Source organism: Atheta coriaria, unplaced genomic scaffold (genome assembly GCF_025399875.1).
Source record: "Atheta coriaria isolate IRGN ID8LTWV9N9 unplaced genomic scaffold, Caltech_Dcor_3.1 hic_scaffold_1_pilon, whole genome shotgun sequence".
NCBI lineage: Eukaryota > Metazoa > Arthropoda > Insecta > Coleoptera > Staphylinidae > Dalotia > Dalotia coriaria.
Window position 1 is genome coordinate 1,825,665 of NW_027045443.1, and position 27,653 is coordinate 1,853,317.

At 43.6% G+C, this 27,653-nt stretch overlaps 2 protein-coding genes and 1 non-coding gene across 9 annotated transcripts; 1 reads left to right on the forward strand and 2 right to left on the reverse strand.

The window, feature by feature from the left end:
- Nucleotides 1–129: 129 nt before the first annotated feature.
- Nucleotides 130–211, reverse strand: TRNAS-UGA (transfer RNA serine (anticodon UGA)). The gene has a single exon. It is a non-coding gene; the product is annotated as a tRNA-Ser (tRNA).
- Nucleotides 212–306: 95 nt separating this feature from the next.
- Ttc26 (tetratricopeptide repeat domain 26) lies at nucleotides 307–27,653 on the forward strand. Of its 7 annotated transcripts, none has more exons than XM_065309772.1 (6): nucleotides 307–555; nucleotides 640–786; nucleotides 885–1,742; nucleotides 1,799–2,320; nucleotides 2,794–2,959; nucleotides 20,275–20,417. In XM_065309772.1, exons 1-5 carry the CDS (start codon nucleotides 553–555, stop codon nucleotides 2,932–2,934), a joined length of 1,671 nt encoding a protein of 556 aa, XP_065165844.1. In that variant the 5' UTR covers nucleotides 307–552; the 3' UTR covers nucleotides 2,935–2,959; nucleotides 20,275–20,417. The 7 variants fall into 7 exon arrangements, with proteins under 7 accessions (XP_065165844.1, XP_065165850.1, XP_065165840.1 ...); XM_065309778.1 differs by lacking the exon at nucleotides 20,275–20,417 and adding an exon at nucleotides 3,456–3,547; XM_065309747.1 differs by lacking the exons at nucleotides 307–555; nucleotides 640–786; nucleotides 885–1,742; nucleotides 1,799–2,320 and adding exons at nucleotides 26,351–26,505; nucleotides 26,564–26,753; nucleotides 26,819–26,912; nucleotides 27,014–27,653 and having other exon boundaries at nucleotides 2,415–2,959; nucleotides 20,275–26,291.
- LOC135797421 (suppressor of cytokine signaling 2-like) lies at nucleotides 5,940–11,374 on the reverse strand. Its single transcript, XM_065309788.1, has 2 exons — nucleotides 10,597–11,374; nucleotides 5,940–7,744 (listed from the first exon to the last, which is right to left on the reverse strand). The coding sequence occupies exon 2, from the start codon at nucleotides 7,707–7,709 to the stop codon at nucleotides 6,846–6,848; it is 864 nt and encodes a 287-aa protein (XP_065165860.1). The 5' UTR covers nucleotides 7,710–7,744; nucleotides 10,597–11,374; the 3' UTR covers nucleotides 5,940–6,845.

The window sequence follows — 27,653 nt, forward strand, 5'->3', positions numbered from 1 at the left end:
TTAAATTAGAGTTTCTAATAATTAGCTGGAAACTGTGAATGGTGCAGTGCGGGGGCGGTGAGCACATGTCACGGCCAAAATTCATAAAACTTCAATCCGCGTTTCATTCAAAAACATTGTGCGTGAACACGCTGCGGACAGGATTCGAACCTGCGCGGGTAGAACCCAATGGATTTCAAGTCCATCTCCTTAACCACTCGGACACCGCAGCCGATGAAACACCGTAGAATCCTAGACAACTTTCTCTAAAACCTTTAACAAACACATGATAATAATAATAATAAACAGGTAATATAGAAACAATTAGTTCTATGACGTAAAGTTTAAATGATGCTGGATTTTCAATGGATTAATTTGTGTTGTTAGTGACTCCAACATGTTGCTATGACAGCAATTGCCCACAACAAACATTACAAACACAACGCTCATCAGTTCTATGACACTTTACACGCGTTTACAAAGCTTTACAAAACCCAACAAACCACACACAAAGTGCTATTAAATTTACGTCGCTGTTTTTGAAGCTCGATTAATTCACACTGGTAACGAAGTATGGTTAGTTATCCAATGATCAACTCATTGGGCCCATTTTCGTCTACCTGTTGATTATAGCACTCAGCTATTAATTGATTGTTGCAGATCTTGTCACGAAGCAAGCCGGCGTTGAGCGTGTCGAGCGGATCGGCGAAAAGCGTCCGCAATGTAAGCGCCACAAACAAAAAGTCACCCCAATTCGAGGACTACCTGGCGAAACGGGATTACACCGGAGCTTTCACCTTTCTAGAGGTACCCGCGCGCTAAGCCCATCAACGCCCCGGCTGAAAATTGCGTTCTGTTTGCCTGAAATAAACTCGATTTCTAATAATACTTTTCTATATTTTTAGTTCAAACAACACCAAGAGCACAGTTCCCTTATCGATCTCTGGATGGCCTACTGCTGCTTCCACAAGGGCGATTACAAACGCGCCCTCACGCTTTACGAGCACGGCAACAGTGTCCATCCAGAGTGCAAGCACCTGATGGTCAATCTGGCATGCTGTTATTTCTATTTGGGAATGTATAATCATTCCCGTGATGTTTTGAGTGCAGCCAGTGCATCTGGATTGAAAAACCGGCTCAATTTTCATCTCGCTCATAATTTGGGAGATGAGGCCGCACTTATGGAGCATCATCAGGATTTGCAGGATGTGCTGGAGGATCAACTTAGTTTGGCAGCTATACACTACCTGCGTGCTCACTATCAGGAAGCTATAGATATCTACAAAAGACTGCTTTTGCAAAATAGAGAAAATCTAGCTTTGAATGTCTACGTTGCTTTGTGTTATTACAAGCTGGATTATTACGATGTTTCCCAGGATGTCCTCGGATTGTATTTGAATCAGTATGCAGATTCTGTAGTCGCTACAAATCTCAAAGCATGCAACCATTTCCGATTGTACAATGGAGCTGCCGCAGAAAGTGAAATCCGCGGTATTGTTGAACAAAGTGCAAATGCAGGATTTGGTCATGACCTGGTTAAACATAACTTGGTTGTATTCCGAGGTGGGGAAGGTGCAATGCAAGTATTCCCGCCTTTAGTAGACGTAGTCACTGAGGCGAGACTCAATCTTGTGATTTACTACCTCAAACAAGATGATACCAAAGAAGCCTATGATCTCCTCAAAGATCTACAACCGGCTGTTCCTCAGGAATATATTTTGAAAGCGGTCGTGAATGCAGCGTTAGGTCAAGATTTGAACTCGGTAAGTATCTCTTTCAACTTGTTATAGAAAGTTATAATACGTACTGTTTTCTTCAGGCTGAACACATCAAAACAGCAGAAGAATGTTTCCACCTAGTAGGCAGTTCCTCCAGTGAATGCGACACCATCCCGGGGCGACAATGCATGGCCGCCTCTTTCTTCCTCGCTGGACAGTTTGAGGAAGTTCTTGTTTATCTAACCTCAATTAAAAGCTACCTACATTCTGATGATGTTTTTAATTTTAATTACGCGCAAGCGAAGACTGCCTGCGATCAATACCGCGAAGCAGAGGAGACGTTTCTGCTCATTGAAGATCCAAAGATAAAAAATGACTATGTGTACATTTCGAATCTGTCGAGATGTTACATTATGAATGGCAAGCCGGACGCCGCCTGGGAGTTGTACTTGAAAATGGACACGTCGTCGGAGAGCTTCAACTTGTTGCTGATGATCGCGAACGACTCGTACAGAATGGGCCAGTTTTGGTATGCGGCCAAAGCGTTCGACATGCTGGATCGCTTGGAGCCCAATCCGGAATTCTGGGAGGGCAAGCGCGGCGCGCTCTGCGGCGTGTTTCAAGTGAGTTACAATTCAATTCTTACCATTTTTACTGCTTCTACGCTCCTAGTATTTTACTATTCCTCACACGTACTTTAATCAGACCTGCAGGCGTGATGTTTGCTCAACAAACAGCGGAGGTAATCAAAAAGTGATTTTTACAAGGTCCTCCATCTTCGAAACATGAACTATCTCGTGTTTTACCTGTTTATCTGATTAGAAACACTCATCAGCGACGCGAATTTATTCACATATTGAACTGGCAGTGCAACCTATACGTCTGCGCGATCAAAATCGCGCGGGAAAGCACCGGTGGACGCTAGATGTCGCGCGGTGTACTGCGAGTTGAATAACCGTCAGCTGCTCTAACCACAGACCACACGTTCTAAGTCCGTTATACCGGCACGCTATTGCGCGCGTTTTCCTTTTCGGCACTTGAATGAAAACGATTTCATGTGAAAACCATTACCAATCTCGTTGTGCATCTAACACAGGGAGTCGTGGCGAAGAAGTTCGCGCCGGACGTGCTGTCCGATGTTCTGCAACTCCTGCGGAACAGTACATCCAACCAGGCTGATCAAATCGCAAAGGTTATTCGCAAATGGGCTAAGGACAACCGCGTGAGTGTAATCTAGGACCAACGGACAGTATCCACATACAGTAAGTTGAATATAGATAAAATATTTTCTCATTTAGGACGAGCATGTTACGAAGGTATAGTCAGATCTATGAATAGATCTCTGCAATCCCAAAACGATTGTTGCTTGAATGGGGCCCAGTGTTTGTTTTGCAATATAATAACTATGTGTACAAACACAGGCCTGACCATGAGGTTTTAAATTGATGTTTGTTTTTGTAATGTTGATGAGTTATCGATGGGACGCTGATAGATCGTAGTAAACAAGTTATTACTATTGTTATTATACAGACATTGTCATTCAAGGGGAGTGTCCCCTTCAAAGAATTTATTAATAACGAAAAACCAACGATTTTTTGCTATTTTTTGCTTCAATATTCTTAATTAATACAAACACAGTATAGTTATACTTGTATAGCCATCTTTTCTATGTCGGTAGTTGTGTTGTCGTACAAGTTCATCATTTTCGCACACTTGACGTGTTAATTATCGACAACTAAACGCACTAGTTGTTTTCAGAAGCGAGGAGCATAAACGCGCGCTAATGGCTAAAACCCGCCCAGACTGCTCTCTGCGCAATAAAGTCGACTCGTTTTAATGATTTATCGGAATTTATCGATGTAATTTATTTTCCTGCTCCCATAATCCCTCCAGTGTCTTCACATGTCTGAAACAAAGTCAAACCTTCCTGCGACTCATCTTCATCGTGTTCTTGCCGAGTTTCTTGCTGCCGTTTCATCGGAGAAAAAAGTGTGTTTTACGCGACCCATTAGAACAAAATGGCAATTGATTACCGCACGTAATCGCAATTAACTTCTTGCAAGCGCTTAGTCTGACAGGCTCATCCTTATTGCATCTTCTCAGCGTGTTCGTAGAAAACTTGATAAGCAAAAAGTGTCACGCGCTCTGCGTGAAAGTTCCGCCGATGTAAGTTAAGCGATGAAAAATTATATGTTTGCTCAGAGGCCGAACGACTTTCCTGTATTATATAAAAATCGTCGGCTAAAATTAACTGCGCTTCGGCGAAATCAATTTGCCCAGACAGCTGGGAGAGTGTAATTGAAACCGACGCCGCGTTTTTTTTTTATCAATTACAGCCATTAAAAATTATTGTAGAAATCGGTGTCACGCTGGTCTCGCCGGCATGCAGGTTTCGTGTTTGCGTACCTGGACAATACCGACCGACGGGCGAGCATTCGTTCCGCGAATTTTAGAAAATCGTCATTACGTTATAATTGCCGTAGATTAGCTCAACTGCTGCAATTATGAGAGCGCCGGGCCACGCGCTGCACGCACCTATAATTAGTTTTTTGTCGGGCGTATTTTTCCGGGCAGGTAATGATAGGATTGCTTGCGGGAGCTGTTTGTTTTTGTAAATGTTCGATACGAAAATATTTGAAAAACACGCGGATTGTATTCGCTTCCTTTTCCTTAATAAACATCGCATCTATTTTGATGCAAATTCGAGCATTTCGCGTCCGTTTAAAAGCTTTAAGATTTCAGAAGGATAATTCACTTAATAGTTAGCGTAAAACTTTAACGTCCGCTTTAAAATTCATGGAATACGTATTAAGAGAGTTGAGACTGTTTAATGTTAATATTAACATCCAAGCGAGGTCTTGGTTCACTTTTTGTTTGCACACGTTTTTTCCTACCTACGCAATGTTGACAACTGAACGTTTCATGTTGATCATTTAGATTTTATGCATAAAACTTGAATTAAAAATTACTCGCAGGTATTTTATAAAGGATATCAAAATGTTTTCGTTCCTTATTTTGGCCACACAAAGCTTGTGATAACATAGTCCTCAACAAACAAGACTTTCTCCCGTACATTAATGCCAAAATGTGTTTTTCAGTTAAATTTGTTTACGTATGCTTTATTCCGCTGAAAAGTTTACTTAGAAACTTCAAAAGTCTGCTGTAATGAAACAGTCTCAAGTATCAATGTAAAGATAGACGCGTAGATTTGTAGAAATGCTAATGTCTGCGTCTGCCCCGCCTAGGTTGAATTAGTAGGAGACAGGTTGGCTGTCTCCCCTCATGGTCCTGACCTCACGCTCAGAATTCACTACGCGGGCGATAATAAAATCGATACATCTAATCGCAATGGAAGGAAAACGCACAAAGAAACGCTTGGCGGCGCATTATAAGCAGGCGCAGAAAGAAAGGAAGAAAAAAAAAACAATGCGCACGTCGCATGCCATTCCGATATAGCTCAACAGCGCAGGTGTTTGTTGTCTGCATGCGCTCGAACGCATCGAGGAGTGTCGCGCATTTTCATAATTTACACCCACACTAATGATTCTTCCACCGAACGCACCTTCAATGTCAGATGACAGCGTTATGCAAATGCACAGCGAATCAATAATCATGCATTCAATTCCATGCGTTAATGCGTAATATTATTAATTGCCTGCTTATTGTATACGTGCGGTGTGTTATTTTAGTCCATGTGTTCGCTTTTCGCCGAAGCAGGAAAAAACAATTCTCGATGTCGTGCTAAAAATAGACCGCGCCTGCAAAAAAATGTGATAAACGAATAAAAATCTCGACTTCCACGAAGCGACGCTGAATATCAGACGGACGTCAGATCTGTCTAAAGGTTTTGTCAGAAAGATTTTGTAACAATCCACCCCGAAGGTCGCAGTTAATGTAAATATTGACGTTTGCCGCCTGCAGATGAAAGTTATTTTATTTTATCGCTTGCAACGCGAAGAGAAAAAAAAACTGCCCTTTAAATCGGCGATGGGTCTCATTTGAACCCTACTGCTGCTACAGTCTTCCTGCTGGTCATCCGCCTATCACTTCCAACTTCAATGTTTTTTAGCCTGTTTTTATAAACAGCCGCGCTTTGTTCCTGGAATTTCATTATGAAAACTGCCCGAAAATATTAAATGGCTTTCCCGGAAGTACCCTCCATTTGTTTTCGATTTTGATAAATCCTGAAACTCAATAATAACGTAGAAATCCATGGCGAAGATAAATAAAAAAGACACGCTGTTGTTTTTTTATCATAAATAAATAATTTACTTGAACTTCTCTTCTTATTAAAATCGTGTCCAGCTTTATAATAATAATAAATACAATTATCTACTTACGTATAATAGTACATTGAGTTTTATAATACATTTATTTACACTTTTCATATGGTTTGATATATATTACTGATGTAGACGTATAGAGATGAGTGGATTTTCCACTCTGATCGTAACACGACAATACAGTTATATTGAGGCTGAGTAAGTGGATGCACGCATCGGCGAATGTTTACTTTACACACCGATAATAACGATTGATTTAATAAAGAGTGGAAATTCCGGGCGCATTGCAAACTGAAATCTCGGTGTGTGTCAGTGTGAAAAGTGAGAATGAAATTTTTTGTTCGTTGTACGCCTTACATTATTTTTATACGCTCCTGACGTCAACGGCGCAAACATCAAAGTTATCGTAACAATGAGTAACATAGGAGCAGAATGCTAATGCTAATAAATAAATAAGTGAATACAAGTGAAGCGCATGTGTGAGATGTGTTGATGTGCAAGGTGTCAACACCGATCGTTTCATTTACACTTGTTATGTACATACAATTTATTATTCTATCTAATCGCCAACTTATTATGACCGAGATGGTTATGCGTAGTTCACGATGTGTGATGGTGACGCTCATGTTGATGATTACACTACACAGTGAAATGGCAAAACGGCAATGATAGATGATACAATACTGTGTTCCGCGACTGCCACCAAATTCTCCATCGCACTCGCACTGCTCTTCGAACGTCCATTTCGTTCGTTTCCGGTGTGTGAGAGGAGTATGTATAGGTACTCCGCGCTATCCCTATTCGTATTAAATTCGTTTATGATAGATATATCTTTGGTTAACGTCTGAATGCTGGGGGGAGTCCTTCAGATCGAATACGGATACTCAGTGAGGTATTGACTAACACTCGCGGGTAATTCGAGCTGCGATATGGTTGGGGCGGTAATGGGCGAAGCGGTATGCCGTTTCACAGCGGCGTTGACCGCGAGCCGCGCGAGATGTTTGAGTGTGGATGGTTTCTGTCCCTCCTTGACCAGCGGTCGTGTGATGGTGATCGGCGAATACATCTTGCCTTTGGGATCGACCCAAACGTGCGGACTGTTGGTTCGCCGCGACTGCTCCACATAATGCTCCACCAGTTCGATGACGCTCGGAAATGAGGGCATCGATGATTGGATATGCTGCTGGGAGTCCAGCCGGAAGAGCCCGTTGGTATAGTGAATACGGACGGAGGTAGGACCGCGCTCAGTCTGCACGCTCAGTGAATACAGGAAGCGTGCGTCGGAACTATCGCGAACGATGAATGTACCCAGTTGCTTGTCCTTTAATAACTCCTGACTGTCTTGGTAGGTGATGTTTTCGTAGTACCAGCCGGACCGGCGAAGAGCCCGAACGGTATCTGGCGCTGGTAGGTCTGGATGCGCGTTGCCCACGGGCGGTGGTTGCAGTTGGATGATAGGAGCGGGTGGTGGTACATGGTGATGATGGTGGTGTACCACGTGTACGATCGGCGCCGGTTGTGGCATCAGCTGTGGTGGTACCATTGCGAATGGTGGCGGTGTGATGAAGACGTTGATAGACGCCGGATCGGGGGATTGGAGGGGGCTGAGCGGCGTCTGGACGATGCCGCCGCCGTTCATGTCGTGCCGGCCGCGCCGCGCGCTCGTCCATTGTACGGGGAACTCGTGCTGGCATTTCGGGCACACAGTGTTCGTCTTACGGCATATCATTGCAGGCACATGCCATGCCAGTGTTAAACTTCAATCTACAACAAGAGAGCAGAAACAAAACAAGTTAGCTATTTGTTTACGCATCAATGAAATAAATCAATCATTGACGACATTCACATCGTCAACTCAATCTGTCGACATATAACTGACCCTCGTGCGGGTGTGGCGCGCGCGCTATGGCCGCACAATCGGCGGTCGTAAACGTATGTTATGCACACAAATATGATTTACGTCCATAGCGGGTCGTAATTGCCTCATTGCCTCAATGGCACCGCGTTTTATTTATAAACATTGATCGATCCGCCCTGGCCGACAGTGACGATGCGGGTCGATTTGACGCTATCGGAGTCAACTGTTCAAGGAATTATCATCCGGAGAAAGGTGACGCAAGTGAGCAGCAAGCCGCGGCCGGCTGTTACAGAGCGTAATTGGCGAAAGTGACGACCCGCACCGTGGAGCCGACCTCGATTCGTCAAAACGCGAATTTAAGCCGACCGACGAAAGAAGCTGATGATACCGTTACCTGACACGAAAAGCGGCCCCGAACGCTCCTCACGCACACACACACACACACACACACACCGCCGAACGAAGGATGCTTCTGCTTAGATCAATACTTTTTACGACTGTCTCAGGCGAAGCGTGTAAGAGACACAAAAAACGCGCGATCCGTTTTCGCGACCAGCCACGAGTAGCGCGCAACGCTTTAAAATACACAAATTAACACGCGATTACATCGACCTTGAGTGTATAAATAATGACTTCATAGAAAGTTTGGCGAAACAGAATGAGCGTGAGCACGACAAGTAAACAACATTCTGCAAATTGTACCTCGCGCCGAAAATAAGCAATTCCTGGAAACACGGTCTTCCGTCAGTTCTTTTCGGCAAAAATTATAAAACGCACACACACTGTGTTCGGGAGTTCTACGTATTTGTGGTGTGCAGGTGGGTGTCCTTTCCATTTGTCAATTTCTATAGACTTGTTGGAACAGAGCAGCATTCATACGATTTTAACAAAAGATGCTTGCCTATTGCTGAAGCACGTGAGCCCAAGTCCCTATAACCCACCGCTACCTAGGCCCCGAAGTGTGCGGCAAGGTGTTTCGCGGTGCGGTAGCGTCTTGCTCGAGAATCTCGGCGATACGGCGCGCGGTCGACGAGACTGGCAGCCGGCTGCAGGAGAGTGGAAAGGCCTTCCAGGAAGACCGATTGGCGCACTTTCGCGGAACTCGACACACCGAGATAGGTTTCGCAGCGGTGCACGAACCGGCCTCGACTTGATGAAGAAGAAAAAAAAAACTCCTCTCTCTTTCTGCCGCTCGAACGCCAGACCACCGTTTCTCGCAGATAGAGAACATGAACATAATCGACCTCTCGGAATCGGACCGATTCTGTATACAGAGACGTGCATGCATGTATTGCCCCGCATGCTGTGCGAAGGAAAAATATGCGCGTATAATAATCGCGATGAATTCGGCGAAAAGATTTCGCGTTTTCTCTCGGTGTTCTCGCAGCGCGGTCCGACCAACGGTCAATTTGCAGAGCGAAGCGCAGCGCATTCCATTCAAATCGTGCGCATACTTTGAATATAATCCGGACAGATGCACCGGCACCTGTTAGTTACACAGCGATAACGATAATTTCGCATTATCGAAAATTTTCGCTCGGGAGGCGGATGTCGACAACAACCACACTCAGCGTGAATGAACATCGCGGAACAATCGCAGAGTGCGACCGCGATGATGTTCATCGAATATGAATGGTACCATTCATTCATCGGCGTGGTATCGCCGGTGCCGACCGGTTATCATCGTTTTTCCAATGCATCATCCACGCGGGGGGACGACTCGCGCGAAATCGAGTTCAGTCAGCTGTTCGCCGCAATCGCATGGAGGCAGGCGGCGTTCCACGAAACCAATGCTGCACTCAGTCGGTTGATGGCGCTTCCAGGAACGCCGAGCGCAAATGCATTCACGATTCCAGATGATTACATTATTTACATTTGCGCATTATAATTACTGGTATAAGTGGCTTAATTAGGACGCCGTAATTACATCGTAACAGAATCAGTGTCAGCGCTGCATCGATCGCGCGCGCTAAAACGGGAAGGTCAAACATTTGCACGTCATTGAAAGTTCGAACGGAAAATGCACGCTTTCGGACACATTTCGCACTTAACGACGGACAATGTCATTAAAAATAACATTTTTGTGCGCGCGTAAAAGCGCGCGAGCGCCTGAAATGCAGTAAACCACCGCGGCCGCGGCCTGGCTCGATACTTTGCGCAACTTTCCGCGAATTCACTCAATTTCCACGAACGCATTTCGGCCGGCCGCGAATTCGCGATATCATTGTGGCATTTTTGCCGGTTTTAATAACCGTTCGTGAATGGATACTAAAATCACAACATTAATAACGAACGCAAGACGAGACATGGACGACACGTGGGTGGAGAAAAGTTTTAACTCAATGCGCTTCTCATATTATTCAACATGCATTACCTTCAAGCAAATCTTATACTTAGCTGAACACGTGCATTACAATTGACAATACATTGTTAGTGGGCCAATATCAGAAGTGTGGCGAAGGCATTGAGCATTGATCTATGGATTTGCAGATCCACCTGATTGACGGGGCAATTAAAATAGATAGATGAGTTAATTAAAGCGAAGACCCTGGCGATGTCAGAGTGAAGAGCGCTTTGAATAATTGATCATGCAATGAGCGCACGACGGGGCAAATTGGTGGTAGAGATAATGACCGTCTCGTCTCGCGTCCGCTATTCTATTGATCATCGGCGATCCGAGGGCGCACATCAAGCATTTGAGCGCATACGGCTTACACGAAAACTCATTACAGCCGCGGGCACGGCAGGAAATACCTACCTATAAATCGGAAACGTGGACATCAACTTGGAACGACTCCATCCAGGCGTACTGCTGCTAGGAATTGAATTTTTTATCGTTCCACGTATTCAAAAACGTCGCCGGTTATTATTAGGCGATTCGTAGTATTCCCTGGCACACAAACTGAGGAATTGTTCAATGTTAATCCAAGTTGCGAGAAGCTGGTACGTATCAACGTGCACTATACGAGGATTTAAACCGATATCTAGTTGCTAGTTCCACCGCTGCGCGTGGACTGCTTTGGAGACTAGAGTTTGGAATTCCGTCCGAGCCACTGAACGTCGGTTCAATCAGAATGCGATGAGAGTTGTTAGTTCGTCCGTTGCTTCACTTTGTAGTAGCACATGTTTCGCCAGTTCGTGTTTTGATACGATGCACACGCACTTTTCCTCTCTCCGGGGGCCTTCGTCTCGGAACGTGGTTCTATTTTTAATAATCCGTTTCCTTTCTACGCCCGAAGAAGTTGCGCGCACTCACTTTGTCTCTTTGTGGCAGCACCGATCAAACTATGTAGCACTAAATTTCGCGCTTTAATTTTTTTTAAATTGAGAGTTGCTTTTGAGGATATTCTGAAGTGGTACCCGATTGATGGTATACCTTCCAATGCAGTTGGAAGAGTTTTCGAAGTTGTAGCAAACTTGTAACTTCGCTCACGACTACTCGACGCTGCGCACTCGAGACCGCAGGACCGGGCCGTACGACGAGCGCGTTGCGAATGAATTTTGTTTCGTGCTGCTCGATCCACTACGCCGCAGTCCACGAGCGAGGAGAGTTGGTAAGTATACTCGTCGCAGCGTTGCCAAGTACGCGCGCGCACGCCATCGCTACCGTTTGGCCTACGCTCGCCGCGAAAATCCGTCTCGTAGGGCAATCGGGGCTATCTTCCACCCCACCAGTGCGCAGTGCCGGGTGCATGGGTGCAGCGAGCTTTCATTATTGGATTCTGCGAGCCTTCAACAACGCCTGTGCTTCGGAGTACCGCATTGTGAGTACCTCACAACTTTACACCAAACAGTTTGAAGGAATTCGGTTCGATATGACAACGTGCTCATGAGCTCAAGCTCAACCTCAAGCATCCCGCGTGAGCGGCGCAGCGCACGCGTGGCGTGGGAGCGCGGGGAACGGCAGGGGCCACCGTCGAGCGTCGGGGTTTGGAGTTTTGGGCTTTGCGTGCGAGTGCGCTCGCGTCGCCGACGATTCTCGGATGCCAGCGCGTTTCTGCGTACCAAGCGTAGCACGGCGCGCGTATCCGAGGAGAGCGGTATTATGTGTCCGCTTTCTGAGCTCGGGCCGGCTCTCCGCGCGTATCCAAATCGTGCGCCATCAGACCGCAGCCGTTCCGAGAAACAACCGGAACGTGTTTTCACTTCTCGCTAAAAGCCTCCAAAGACGGACGGGCGCGGGTCTCACAAGTCTATGGAGGCTTTCGTGAATGCGGGGCCTAGCTTACAGAAAATCACCTTCGGCTGCAATTCATCTCACATATTCCGAAATAAGTCCTCTTGGTTATGATACAGCGCTTTCATCCCGCATCAAAGGGCTCAATACCGTCTGACTGCCGGAATCATCTCCTCTTTACCATAGTCCAATTACTCTACCGCGGCTTGCCGCCTCTTCGTGCAAAGCTCCCCAGCTTTGTTGAGAGACGTATCGCATCACAATGCGCATTGAATCATGACGGGTCGTGCATGAACATGCACGCCGATACTGCAACATAAATTTCGTGCCCGCCGCGGCTTAGTTCACGGCGGATTTTTCGCGAAATCCTGCTGGATGGATGCACGCCGTGTCGCGCGGACGTGCCACCAGAGGCACGGCCACCGCGCTTCAGGGAATCCTCGCGCTTCGCGGAAGGTGCGCGACGAAAGCGCGCTGGCCACAATTACACGAGCGCAATTACAAATAGACACATGCCTTGCGGGCGCTCAGAATACACACACACACACACACACACCGAGACAAATAATTGTACCGAATAACAAACATTACGTACGCTCGTGTTGCGTGCACGTTCGGTCGCCAGACGCTGAAAATTACGATCCGAGTCTCGAAATCGTCCAAATTCTTATTAGTAATTTATGTTTTGGATGTCGTTTTATGTGTTCCAAGGTAAGAGCCCGCCCAGACAAGCGCGTTCCGCTAGAATTGAAAGAATTTCGTCCGAATGTTTGTAAAGATTGAAAAACTCGAACTTTTTTTTCTCTGCTGTGTGTTTTGTTTAGTTATTCTGAAGAAATGTAATAAAAGGAAATTAACCGTGCATGACTAAAGAGCTTCTCGTTATGCCGTAACTATCTGCATAACGCAAACGCATGACAACCGTGTCTCGTTTTTCGTTTTCTTCGGCCAAATGCAGATGAATCACGGCGAGCATTGACGCCAACGCCCCGCAATCGTACCTAAAATCGACGAAAATATCAAGAAACATCCTGATTAACCGAATACGTATTCCAGTGAATCACACTCGACTGTGACTTATAAATAGTTCGCTTCAATCGATTCGTAGTAAGGTTGAATCTTACTATCCGATACAGACCCTTGTAGATAAGAGTTCGGAATAACCTATTATTAGTTTTCCTCGTAAATGCACATCGGTTCAAACCGGTGCGTTTTCTTAATTTCGCATTTTGGATACGAAAAAAAAAAAAACACTTTCGTTTTGTTTTTATTTCGCAATATTTTATCATCCAAAATACGCGTAACAGGTTTATAATTTCCCGGGCCACTCGAATAAACAAAGCGCGAAATTTTATTTTATTGAAATTCGTTCCATTTAAATCCGAAATTTGCGCGCACCTATAATGGCCGGGTGAATTCATGGATTTTTTTGTTGTGCGGCGCCTGCATTACAAGTGGATTGCACCGAGCGCGCGTACCAAGTAGGTATTTACTATTATTAACGTGCATTTAATATTTGTGTATTGATTACATATATTTGAAGCCCTATTCAAATGCGATTTTTATCTGAAACTGGAATAAAACGCATGTACAAGTGTGTATAATAACATATTATGGCGTTAATTGCTTCGCGGAAATATGAATTAAGCGATTTTTCGATTCGACGAAACCCAATTGCGGCAAATCCTTATCTATAGAATACTATGGTGATAGAGTCAATAGGTATGTAGCTCATTCACGGAACTGTACTTGCAAACACACAAAAAAAAAACAGAATGATTGAGTGATGAATAATAAGGCAAGTATAATGATAAGATTGACAAGTCATCATTCGAATGTACTGGTTCTAATACGTATAATGAGTATTGGTAGTAATGCAAAATGCGATGGGAATTTCTCGATAATGGTTTCGAAATAGGTGTGCGATTGTGCGATGCGCGGCGCCATATGTCATGGATGCGGCCCGTGGAGACTGGAGATGTGAGAAGAGAGAACTTGTTCCCTCCTGGTGCCGCGCTGAAATTCTCGGTAGTTGCGAGGTACCCTTCGCGCCAGCATCTGCCGGTTTCTCGTCTCTTCGTACGCTGCTGCTCTCCAACTGCCGGTGGTGACGTGTTGCGCGCGCGGTTGTGTGTGCACACATTATGTAAGTCAACTGCATCTCTTCGGCGTTGTCGTCATCCGTGACTTCCACTTACCCGCGTCGCATCGTAGCGCCGTGTGTTCGTGGTAGGCGCTCCCCAGCTGCGCTAATAGTTTTCGCGCAACGTCTTCGGCGTAAACGTTTCCACGAGTCGACGCTTGCTCGCCGAGGCGCAATGCGCAAAGTATTTCCAACGAAAACGGCGTGCGGATCGCGACCGACCGACCGTCCGCCGGCCGGCGACGACGACGACTTTTCAGAAAGCACTTTTAGCGTTTTATAGTTTCGTAAACATTCGGCTCTGGGAACCGTGCGAGACGCGTGAAAAGCCGAGCATTTCTGCATTTGCAAGATGCGAGAAAACGAAGAAATCATAAAACTTAGCTACTGCAAAATTCAGTTTTATTGCGACTGTAAAAACCGTTACGGCTCTCACAGCTTAAAGATCGCATACTAAACGAATAATACTGCCGTCCAACGATTTGCATGACGGGAATCGGTGGCATGCATCGAATTGACAGACGTATCGATTTCTGTCGTGAATAAGAAATTCTTGCGTAAGATATTTGCCACTGCCACTGATTGTTTCGTTTACAGCCGCGTGCTTAATCTCTGCTCTATTAAATTACAACTGTTAATTCTAAATATTCATTAAGCGCTTGTGTTCATAATTAAAACATTTCAGTCGACGAGCGAGCGACATCACGACTAGTTGTTTGAAATCTCGAATATCGCGTGTGTGTACATGAGATGTTTGCTGGCGTTCACATCGTTTCTTACAAGTGCTGATTAATTCAAATTCGTAAAACATGCACATTCGATATGATTACAGCCTTTCGCACAATGAGTATGAGTGTACACACACACACACACACACACACACACACACCCTACCTTGAAATGAGACAAAACAAACACATCTGTCACATCTAATTGTTTACTTTCCGTGAAAAGGAGCGCTGCAATCAAAAACATTGTTTATCCGTGTGTTCGCCATTAAAATGATATTTGTTCTATCAACGCCTGTGCTGTGTTTTTTTTTTATCGCAATTAATTGTCTCACCTCTAGTTCGTAGAAGTGATCAGCTCCCTGGTATTTCACGCATCGCTGACTAATTGTGCAGCGATTAGTTTTCGTTTCAAACGTACGCGTGAATTCTCCTGTAATCACAAAACTGATAATAGTAATCTCCGCGGAAAGATATAAATCACACAAAAGAGTAAATATTTTCAACTTTTTTGAATGGCGATAATAAAATTTCCGTTTTATTCTTTCATTATTGGAAATTTAAGGCTTGCTAGAAAATATGATTTTTTTTTTGTTCGTCGAGTATGGTGTAAATACGACGATTAGTATGCCGGTAATGTTTACCGTGCTCGTCGTTTTCGTTTTCTTTAACGTTTCGCGCGAATCGCCGACGATTACGCGCGTGTGTAAACACGCCAGGTGAAAAGACATTACGCATCGTCTATAAATAACACAGAAATTCATTTTTAAAAGGAATAATACGAGCCATAATGGCGTATAAATACAATACGCCGGTGGTAAAATTAAACAGACGCCGAATGTGAGTCACGTACGACCAAAATTGACTGCACCCATACGAACTGGCGAGTAACTAGAACGCGCGCATCGATTCACCACCAGGAACGCGTGGGAGTTCTGCGAAATCACTCGAAACAGACCACCCTCGGAATTCACATACGGTGCGAAGCCACTACACATTACCGATTAATTCATTAGAGCGTATGTTTTCTCATTATCGATGCACAATCACGCTGTAACGAGTCGCATACCGCAGATTCCAGTTGTTGTTATGCGCCTGGATCTAGTACGCAAAACTATGCCGAAATTAGAGTCGAAATGCAAATTGGATGTGCAGGCATTTTGGTATTGTTGATGTAACCCACTATATTACCAGTGAGGTAGGCGTGAACAAATGCATGGATGGCACTGTTGCAGATTTAGTGAAAATTTCACTCGAAAATCGATTCCTGGCGGGGCGTTGCCGCGCATGATTTTTGGAAACGGTTACCAAAAATACCTTTGATATTATTGTGAAATCTAATAATATCAAAGAGTTAATGTAAATACGGTTTTAATTCGGCGAAACGTGCAAATTATTATTAATTTAATAACAGTTATTGCATAATCGAAGCCACGTTCCGCCAACCGTGACTTTAACGAGCATTGCATTTTGCTGCATCCAGTATTGTGCTGAATTAGTATTATAATTTATTTTAAGGGTGGTGGCAGGCTGAAATGAAATCATGAATTGTGAAAACTCGAGCGGTATAACTGGAATTTCCCACCTAATATTTGCTGGAGTGTAATCCTCAAGTGAAGTGTATCTGTAAGTACTTTCCTGCTAGGAGTTACGCATTGTGCAAGCAGCACAAATAATAATTTCCAACAAGTTTCATTCTGTGCGGGGATTTCATTTCAAAGTAATGTGAAATGCCGAATTATTGGTAGAATACATCAATTATTCAATTCACCTCAAATGATTTGGAAAATTTAATTAGCTTTTCATTAGGAATTCCCGCGTTGTTTCCTACTGACTAAAAGTAAATAAAAGTAACTTCACTTCGGAGGAAAAAGTAGTTAAGTTTCAAAACAATTCTTTGAATAATAGTCGCAGTTTTATGACTATGGAAATAATCAATATGCAGTTGAAGATGGGAAATGTTCTTCATTTGCGTTTCCATCAATTTCTGATCGCATTTCCGCGCATAAATTGGAATGAAACGTAGACATTAAGGCATAATACGACGCGCGCTCTAGCACGAGCACGAGCACCAAGAGATACCTTCATTTAAATAATAATAATTCCGAGAATGACGGCGTATATCCCATCCATATTTTTACGAAAAGCACTCTAGCAGGGTTTTGGCTCAAGAGAAGTAAATAAACATGCGCGCTTTACGTTCGACATTCTCATTTATTGTAAATACTTTCCGAAACGCTTTTCGGAAAAGCGTGCGTAGCTACCTACAGTATCTATCAAATAATAACCGCGCCGCCTTTAGCTGGAATCGAAGCAAAGTAAATAATTAATCGATTAAGTGGAAGCCTCCAAATATAGACGTCCCGGAATAAATAATCCATAAATACTATAAAAGTATAAACGAAGCGAGGTTCTCGGTAGTCAATTACATTTTTTTAATCAATCGCCGCGCATTAAATTGAGATATATAGCGCGCAATAAACATTGTTTCCAGCAACTCGCGAGTAGTTTATACATTTCTCAATCGTCGTGTTTGTTTGCGTTTATTCTTCGTCCTCCAACGCTTCAACAAGGCAGGCAGGCGCACACAATTGGGTTAATTTCTAAGCGCGTATATTTTCGTCGTTTGTCCTGTGCATGTGTGTGTGTGTGTGACAGTATGTATGCATGCAACATACGGAGTACGGTAATTTCGATGTAATAATACTCAGAATTTAGCGCCAGCCAAAAGGCGAGCGGCTCGCAATATTCGGCTTCTCGGAAATCATCCGTTTCGTTGGACGCATTAACTTCACCTATCAACTTTATGTGTTTCTAGTTGCTTCTTGCCAAAACAGAAAAAAAAAACTAGAGCAAACAAACATCGCACCTTTATTTCCCGCGCCGGGGAGGGCCGGGAACAACTAGTTGCGTGAAACAAAACGCTTGCGGCGTTTGCGCCGTATATTCACAAATCGATAATTTATTATTAATGCGTAGCACGCTCCGAAGTAACCACCTGTTAAAAATACACACCACCCTCTACACTGCTTATCAACAGCGGCGGTGTGAAAATTCGTAGAAGTCGCGGATAACGAGGACATATCGGTAAACAAACGCGGCGAGCATTTTTTTATTTCGTCGGGAGTATCGTCGATACTGGGAATCCGATGTTTATTGTTGGCGCTCGTTAAGCGACATCAGCAATAACACTTCGCTCTCTATCATAGGGCACTAATGCGCCGACGAAAAATTACGCCTTTGTCGACACATGCTGCGTGCGCGTGTGGACGCGTATTTTCGGAAAATTAATATTCATATAAACGCCGCGCGAAAGTCGCAAGTCACACGCGCGCGCTGCGATCGATGCGAGCGACCGCGCATTTTCTAAGAAATTGAATTTTACGTAACGCCGGCTTCGTTTTATCAGCGTATCAACATCCGGCTTATGATTAATTATCACTATTCTTGTTTGTGTTCATTCTTGCTGGCCTGCAGTAAGCCCGTACGCCCAGCTAATCGCAATTCCTAATCATCATCGAGCGAGTTTACACTTTGGGCACTTCCAAGGAAAGTGTGACCACGCTAGATTACTCCTTAATTAATAATCTTGCTCGAACAATGCGTGTTTGTTTCTTTACTCGGAAAGTCGTTGTCGCGCTCGACAGCGAACCAAAAATGTTAATGAGCTCGTAATTAAAATGAGCATTCGACGAATTTCGAGCGATATTGTGGTTTTTGAATACTGCTGACAAGTAGTACACGTGTGTTAATAAATTTCTTATCAGTGCATTTCATTAGAAACAAAATTACCTTGGAAGAAAAAAATTGCATTGTATTTTTTTAATTGGGTGGTGGCAGCTTTCGCGATCCAGTCTCATTACTCGTTGGTTACATGATTTTTCAGTTTTTTCATTGATTGCACGCTTTACACAGGCTTCAATTTGTCGGCACACGGAATTCTTGGTACTCATTTGTTTACATTCTGCGGAACTGTTGATCACACCGATTGCAAATAATTTTTACCGTATTTTAACTGAATTTCAATTTATAGGTTTTCTCCGTACCTGCCTCAACAATATTTTCCTATTTTGCCATCGCGTTCGACGTGTTCCCAAGATTCTCATTGAAACGCATCTATTTTTTTGTAGGTACTACCTTTTCCCGGCACAGCAAACTTTGCCTTCAGCGAACTCTATCAACATTTAATTAAACTTCTTGTAATTAAAAATATGCGTACGCAACGAAATTGCAAACTTTTGCATGTGCAAAATATGCGATAGTCAATGCACCGATGTGCAAACCACATGACACAGGCTATTGTTGAAAAGTACTTGACCTATAAGAATCATTTACGGCGATGACCCAGTAAACTAAATATACCTACTTACACGTATTAAAACCTGCTGAAACTATACATAATCTACGCTTTTATGAAATGGTTTAATGCGTCGCGTACTTATATTGTCAAAGTTTTTTCTATGCTGGCAAATAATAAGAAAATGTGCCGCAAGCCAGGATATGATATTCATTATTACTGCATGGCTTCGGTTCCGCGAATTTGTTTGCGCAGCAAAATTTACTTCGACGGTAGTACCAATCATTTCGGTAGGTGCATACATACACACATTCATTCATTTTGCATTCGATTCCAATTAAAACATGTAAACTGATGTTATTATATTGATTTGATTTGGTTTTTATTTTTATTTTTGTTTTTCATTCATTTGTCGCGATTGTATTCCGAAAAAAAATGCAATAAAATGTTCTATTATCACTTTGGCGAGTTTGTAACTCAGTTATTATAGGTTCCGATACAATTCGTGGTAGAATGCTGTTTATTGTAGTTTGTAAAAGTATTTTTTGCGCGTGTGAAGCCGCATTTAGTTAATGACCGACTTTTATGAAAACTCGTGTTTTGAATCGTTTTTCTAATGTGTATTGTTAGTGGTTGACGGGCGGCGCGCCGAATCCAAGGTAATATATATATATATATGTGAAAAAGAAAATTGGCATCGATTTTCCGAGCGGCGGTACGTTGTGTCACGGTCTGCCGCCCCACTGTGCACTTGTTTTTCTATACGTATCCCCCTGACCCCCTGACGCCGCGGTTACGTTGTTCCGAATACACAAATACCTGGAAATCTATTTATAAATTGACGAATCGATGGGGCGATTTAAACTAAATACGCCGAAGTTTGCGGTTGTGTGCTCCACGGCGCGAATAAGACGAACTAAGTGAATTCCAAGACTTCATATTTTTTCTTGTCGCGCGCTGCTCACCTTTCGTAACGAATCGCTTCATGGTAACTTCGGCGGCGCCTAGAGTATTTGGTGTAGGCTTGCGTCAATATTTACTTGACGTTTTTCTATCTCGTATAAATTGCTTTCTTGTTTTTTTTGTTACAGGTTTTAAATTTCTTGTAATCATGTCTACGCCGGCAAAACGTAAGTCCCTCATCGATTCGGGGACTTCTCAGGATTCATCAACGAGTAACAAAAGTGCACAATCCTCTGCAAAAGCATCAAAAAAACCTACGAAAACTTCCAAACTTGATCCGGTCTATTCTGTGACTGACATGGGCGCAATCAAAGTCTCGCGTCCTAAAAGAACCCTTTCGAAAGAGCCCAAGCCTAAAAGTAAAGCAAAACGTGCTAAACTAGATCCTTCCGTTGCTCCGGTTCCTGAAAATGACGCTTCCATTCTGCAATCCAGCGATCAAGAAGGTGACGTAAGTTCTCAGGTAGAGAATGAGGGCGAAACTGGCGATACGCAAGCGGAGATCTCTGAGAACCTGATTTTTAAAGAAAGTTCTATCGCAATACCGGGGGACAATGCGCGTTTTAGCGGATTTGGGGGTCAAAATATAATCGCGACGGCTTTCGATGAAATTGCGCTTGAGGGTTTGGACGGGATCACATTAGAAGCTCTCTGGTTACGCCTAGCAATAAGTTTATCTATCGTGAAACCCCTCGGTCGTCATCTGATGGAGTTTGTGTGGAACAATGTGAAAGCGATGAATCAAATACAAGCTTATAAATTAAACAATCCTCGTGCCAAGCTGAAATTTTCCCCTGGAGATGAAGGTGATGATCCTTATCCGTACAAGCCAATAAATAATGTTCTCACTAATGAGATCGGTTCATGTTCCACCTACGATGAGCGGCAATCAATTGAGGTTCAAGAGTTTAGTTTAAAGGATGCGGAAGTTTTGGGCAACTGTTTAGTGTTGGTAGCTTCCCAAACACTTCGTATCATCACTCTGATAAGTCCTTTTGTGGACCCGCGATTATTAGACATTGAAGGCATGTTGACTCCTCACCAGTATTATATTCTGGAAAGGATAGCTAGAGGTAGGCGTCAAGGAGTAACCACCACCGGACCCGAATCTCTCTCCGAGGTGGTGAGTGACCCGAAAACACTGTTTTACTACAGAAATCTTCTCCAAATAATGCGGTTAGTCGATAAGCAGAATTATAATCAGCGGACTGAGAAAAATAATACACAAACGAGTGGTTTGATTCATCTCCGACGGTTTTATACTGAAGTGAAGTCCCAGCGTCAACGGATTACAGAATTCATAGTCAAGATGATTCAAGACAAGCCGGAATGTCGAATGGAGTACATGGAACTACGGCATCTACTCGGAGCAACTACCTGGGACAAATATCAAATATCGAAGATCATCAAAACTCCCGAATTTCGGCAGTACGTAAAAACTGATGTGACAGTGCCTTATCGGATAATGTATCCCAACGCAAACAACGCCGAGTGGCGGAAGAAGAAGGAGAAGGAACGAGAAAAACTTCTACGTGTGTTTGAACTGCGCAATCCGAACCTAAACATTCAATCAATGTTCAAAGGTGATAAACAGGATGAAGAAATAAAGGATGCTTGTGATACAGAGCAGGCCAGTGTTGCCCCTTTGGGAATTATGAGCAGGCAGAGGGTATATCAGGTGATTCGGCAAGCTGGCCCCGAGGGTATCACCCTGCGGGCGCTCAGCGTTCTTGCGAATGTTGATCACTACACAGCTAGAAATATGTGTAAAAATTTGATGACCGCACGTCTAATAAACCATAGCATGAGGGATTCCAAACGCCAACATTATTTAGTCTACTATTCGACGGAATATGATAAGAAAGATAATGATGTTACATCTGAAGAAATCAATGATGAAGAAATGAAAGTCGATGATGAAACTTACGATTTTATTTCGGATGTTCTCAAGATAGAACCAAGCATTCTAAAGGAAACCTCTGATTACACTTCGGAACAGGAGACAATAGAGCCCAGCTCTAATAACTACACAATTATAGAGACTCTGCGACGTGCCAAAGATAACGACAACTTAAATACGTACTTCGCGAATCAACATTCCTTTGAAGTCGAGAATTTACGGCCTTTGAGAGCGTCTAAGGATCGCTCGATTGTAAAGAAAGATAACATCTTTAGCTTCCTGGAATGCACGAAGAATGTGGGAGTATTAAATACTGGCTCGTCCTTTGTGCCCAATTGTCTGTTTAACATTGCATCTACAAATAGTGATAGATATGTAAAGGATCGGTGTAATATAATTGTGCGGCATTCAAAGCGAAAGCTTAAAACTTTTGAACCTTTTAAACTCCTGCTCGACTCGGAATTCACTCCAAAGCCGATTGATGCCTATATTGCTGACGAGATCGACATTTCCGAGCCTTTATCATCCTCGGATGATGAACGCTTTGAGGAATTAGATACATTGGAGTCTGTGGCTAGTGGAATGCATGCCACGCATACGTCTACAAGGGAGCAAGTTCCGGAATCGGTGAAGACTGCGATCATAGAGCACTTTGAGCTGGAGAATGCGCAGCTTCGTGACAGGTTCAACGCACAAAGTATTCCGCTCGCTGATGCAATTGATTCCACCCCCGCGTCCTCAGTTGAGGAAAGCATGACCCCGGAGAATTTCTTCAATGTGGATATGGAAATGTTCATGGGTCCCAAGCCGCGTATTCTGAGCCATACGAAAGATAATCAAGACATTGAAACAATGCTTGTATTGTCGACATCCCCGGAGCATTTCACATCATGGAGGACGTTGATTAGTAATTCAGTGCGTCTACAAAGCCGCGTTAAATTAATCAAAGAAACAATTTACAACCAGAAGACGGTTATTGATCTAATTAAAATGTATTCGATTGTGAATCAAAGCGAGCAGGCCGAAGGGTATAATGCCAGAGTGGATCGAAAGAGCTTGCAGCGAATTTTCACCATTCTTGTTCGCGGAGGTGACTTTGTCATTATTAAAATTATTCTTAAATTACACAATTGTATACGCACAAAGAACGTCATCACTGATCCGAAAGCCGATGCAGAAACTTTAATACAAAGTATTGTAGATCAATTTAAAAACAGTTTTCTGATGTATGCTAAACGGAAACTGTTTGAAGAAGAAGATCATGGACCAGTTGTTCCGCGACGTTTTAAATACAACCGATTCATTGGCAGGACCTATGGATCGAGTCCAAAGGTGACGAAAATGCGTATCATGCACGAGTTTTTGTTTTATGTCATGCGTGGTTATACGGGATCAGCACTCTCACGCGAAGAAGCCCGCAATGTACTCCTCAACCACTGTGAGATGGAAAGCATTGACAGTGTGATGAAGGAAGCTACTACGTTGTATCAACGCGAAGCAACTTGGCGTATGTTTGTGCCGCCTCTGCCTAAACATAAGAATTGGCCTGATGGTTGGGCATTGATCTCGGATATTTTTCTGCGTCTGCCTGTTTCACTCTTTGTGCGGATGTACAATGTGACATACGTAATTCCCGAGCTGCCCAGCTATCTGAATCATCCAGTGCGGAAACACTTCATCGTGAAAAACCTGCCGGTAAGCATGCAGGACGCGTTGCTTGGATATCGGAAGTATATTTTTTCTCTGCACGAAATTATCTGCTACTTGGCTTATATGGGTCTGGTACAATTTGGACCACAGAAAATGCGCGAAAAGGACCAGGTTTTCATTTATCTCAATACAAAGGCGGTGATATATGATACCACTTCTAGTGAGCATGGGTATCACCATATTACCCAAAAAGAATACCCTCGGATGGAGTATACGCTGTCGGATGCAACAGCTGTTGAAAAGTATTGGTCTGATATGTATTATTTTGCTATCAATACCAAACTGGGAAGTCGTGGGTCAGTCATCGGTCAGAGTATCAAGTTGGAGTACGTGCATGCGAAACCGCTCTTGGTAGCTACCTTAAAGCCACAGACAATCGAAAGTGCCGCAAGGAATGATATTGGGTACCTTCCTGGTGATGGTCTTGGGGCATGTTGTTCCGATAGTGCTATTTGGCTCTATGTACAAAAGAACTGGTACTGGTATTCGCGAACTCCCCAAAACAACTCTAGTAGTCTACATCACACCACTGGTTTGCGACGAAAACATTTGGAGGAACTCAGACCCATCAGGTCTCATGATGTGCAACACATTCGAAGGATCCGGAAACTCAAGGTTTGCAACTCACGAGAGGCGGAAAGCATAGTCACACGTGTCCGGAAAAGCAAGGCCAAGAGGCAAGCACGTTGTTATAAAAAGAGCGTAGTTCTACGAAAAGTTCATCCGCGCAAGGTTGTCAAGAAGAAGCGTATTCGCGTGGATATGATCGATAAGAATATTTTAGAGAAAATGGGAAAATGTCGAGCGATTTTCAACGCTGAGGAGGATAAACTTGTCCTTGTGTGCTTGGCCTGCACGGAATATCTGACCGCATTTAACAAAAAACGTTCTGTGGGAACTACAGCGATACGGGATTTTATCCATCGGGTTTTGCCTTTGGAGAATAAGAAAACTTCACTGGCGTATAGACGGAGGTTAATACAGCTGCGGAAACGGAACACTTTTAACGATCAGAAGGATGGGTCGAATGTTCAAATACAAGCTGATTTCTACATGGAGAAACATTTTGGGAAACTTCGTAATGATCTCAAACGAACCTCAACTAATATTATAACTGATTCGCAGTTGAATATTGCTTTTACCTATTTGGCGCTGTATGCCTGGAAGCGTTATAAATTAAATCAGAATCGAGAACAACCGGAAGTGAATGAAGTGGTTTTTAAGGATTATCTTCAACCTGGAATGATTGATAGATTTGATTCACATATGACAAACGAAGATAACTTCTGTAAGGATCCTACAGATGAAGAAAGTGTCAACTTGGATACGATCCAGTCTGTTATCCATTGTTCCCTTGGTGGTAACGCCACCAATGATCAACAGTGGCCGTTTCAACTGCTCAAAGTTTACCAAACATTTACAGAGGACTTGTTACGTACTGCATTGGTAAACATGCGGGATTATCAAATTATTTCCGGGAAGAAAATGAAGAATGGTTGTGAAGGTACTATTCTAATGAGTGGTATCACTTACAATCTGTCTTTCAATTACACCTTCAAACAGATCACACAGTTTCCGCATTGTATTTTTACTGAGGCGCATGAACTCTTCATGACTATGATGAGACGCTTTGAGCATTTCAAGACCAAGGGTCTGTCTTTTGAGAGATTTGAACATGGTCATGGTTTGTGTATTGGCGAGTTCCAAGCAGCTCGAAGAATCAATTGGGTATTTGATTTGCCGGATGATATTATCACATTGAATCCGAATATGAGTGACTTCAGTGAGCTTATCAAAGAGTTGACACAGCGTTACACCGAGCTGATGAAGAAGTCCCAGGAGACTGAAGATGGAACCTATGATCCAGATACTATCAAGCAACTGGAGACCACTTTACGTAGCTATATGCAAGATGAAAGTGGTAAGAAGGAAACTGAAGAAGCAATGGAAACTGAGGAAACCACACCTGATGAAATTCCAACTGAAATAGTACCTATAGTAGCAAATAAGGAAGAAAGTTCTTCTGCTGTTGGTGTTGTAGATACCACTGATGCTATTCCTGCAGATGTCCCAGTTTCTGCATCTGAGGATAACGTTGTGGAGTCACAGGAAGACTCGGAAGAACGAGCAATCAAAACAACAAAAATTGCCGATTTCGGAAACTACGGCAAAGCTGATCGGCGCCACAAAAGCTGGCGCATTTCCGACATGGCGTTCATGCTCACGAAGGGTCTGTTCCCCGAACTCGACGACGACGAGCGCCTCGAGAAGCTAAACGAGCACTTCATCGTGCGTTATCCGACCTGCCGCATTCGTTTCAACGAACTGCAGACCAGAGACGATGCGGTCTTCAAAAATTGGCACGAGGACATCTCGAATGCCAGTGACGGAATTCTCCGAAAAGTACTCAACGATGCGTTAATTCGCAACATTCAAATGGATCAAAGTGAATTGCACTTAGAACCTGAAGCCGAGGAACTCGCCAATTACATTTACACGAAAAACGTCTTGGGGGCATCTTCCACTGACATAAAAGTAAAAATAATAGCTTTGCTACATCAGTGGATGATACTAATTAATTCTGATTGTTGCAGAGGAAATTTCCCGGAATTGACGTTAGGCATCTACAGCATGTGATTGAAACTGGTTTAGTGTTACGTGTGGGTGTCTGTAATCACTTCTTCGTGCATCATAACTTTCGCCATAGTTGGAGTATTTATTTGCATAGCGAGAATCCACAAAGTGACAAGTAGGAGATTATGTTTTATAGTTCTTCAGAAGACACATGGCGTGCCTGTTTGTTACAGTATTTACGGAGGGTATCGTCTAAGGATCAGTCCGTGGATTCGTATTGACGGCACCGTGGACGATAAAATTCTAGAGAAATGGATGTCGATCATTCTGTCCCACTGCCTGAGCTATCCGTGTATCACTTTCAATCGCCTCTGCACTCGCTTCAACATCATAAAACCCGTCGACATTTATTATCTTGTGGAGGTGAGCACTTTATCATTATTTTGGTTTCTCTGCAAATATGAGTGTGTGTTGTGTCTGGTGTCTAGATTCTTCAAACGCTGAAATGCTTGCAAATTTGGAGTTATGTGCGCGACGGCGAGGACCAAGACATCTTCGGCGATTTCGGCATCCTGCCGCAAGGTAATAAATCAATCGCGCCGCTGCGATCCCACGAAAAAGTCGTATAAACAAAAACCGCTGGAGCGCTCATAAAAATATCGCTATTAAATCGTCTTTTACAGTTCCCAGTAGCATGCTCGACGACTTCGACGACGTGTTCGTGGAAACCGAATCGTCGGTGATCACCAAGTTCGGCGCCTTCCTAAATCGGCACAAGACCGACTTTGCATACCCGTTCGAGGAAGAAGAATAATTACGATGCACACCGCAGACGCGTTGCCGATCGACCCCGCCCTCAAGTACTATCAAGCTGTATGTTAAGTTATTACCATTAAAATTTCACGCTCGCACGTTTGCGGCGTGTCGCAAACAATTTTCGCATTACATGGAAATGAAAATGAATACGATTCGCGCGCCGGTACGCACACTGACGTGACGAATCGCCGGAGACACACATTCTGCCTCGCGTTTACTACGAACTTAACGGTTCAGCACAGAACACACATATACCCACACAATGCACACCACGACTGATGACCTCATTGTGTGCAACCGCAATTGAAATTTACTCGGAACCTGCGAAGTTGCGACACGTTGTTGAATCTTGCGTATTTCCCAATATTTATACATTCATTTTGATACCATTTGTGGAACCGTAGAAAAGCTGAAAGCCGGGATGAGTCGGCTTAAGTTTTCGGTTGACTTTGAAATAAATAAATGCCAGAAAAGAAAGAAGTTTCTTTTCTGACGTATGTACGTGAA

What these genes read in the sequence shown, in the direction of transcription:
- Ttc26 (XM_065309738.1), top strand. Translation starts at nt 13,897, where the DNA reads ATGCGATGGGAATTTCTCGATAATGGTTTCGAAATAGGTGTGCGATTG. An exon ending in CATCTTCCACTGACATAAAA is followed by an intron (nt 26,292 to 26,350) that starts GTAAAAATAATA and finishes TGATTGTTGCAG; the next exon opens with AGGAAATTTCCCGGAATTGA. An exon ending in GAGAATCCACAAAGTGACAA is followed by an intron (nt 26,506 to 26,563) that starts GTAGGAGATTAT and finishes TGTTTGTTACAG; the next exon opens with TATTTACGGAGGGTATCGTC.
- LOC135797421 (XM_065309788.1), bottom strand. Translation starts at nt 7,709, where the DNA reads ATGATATGCCGTAAGACGAACACTGTGTGCCCGAAATGCCAGCACGAG.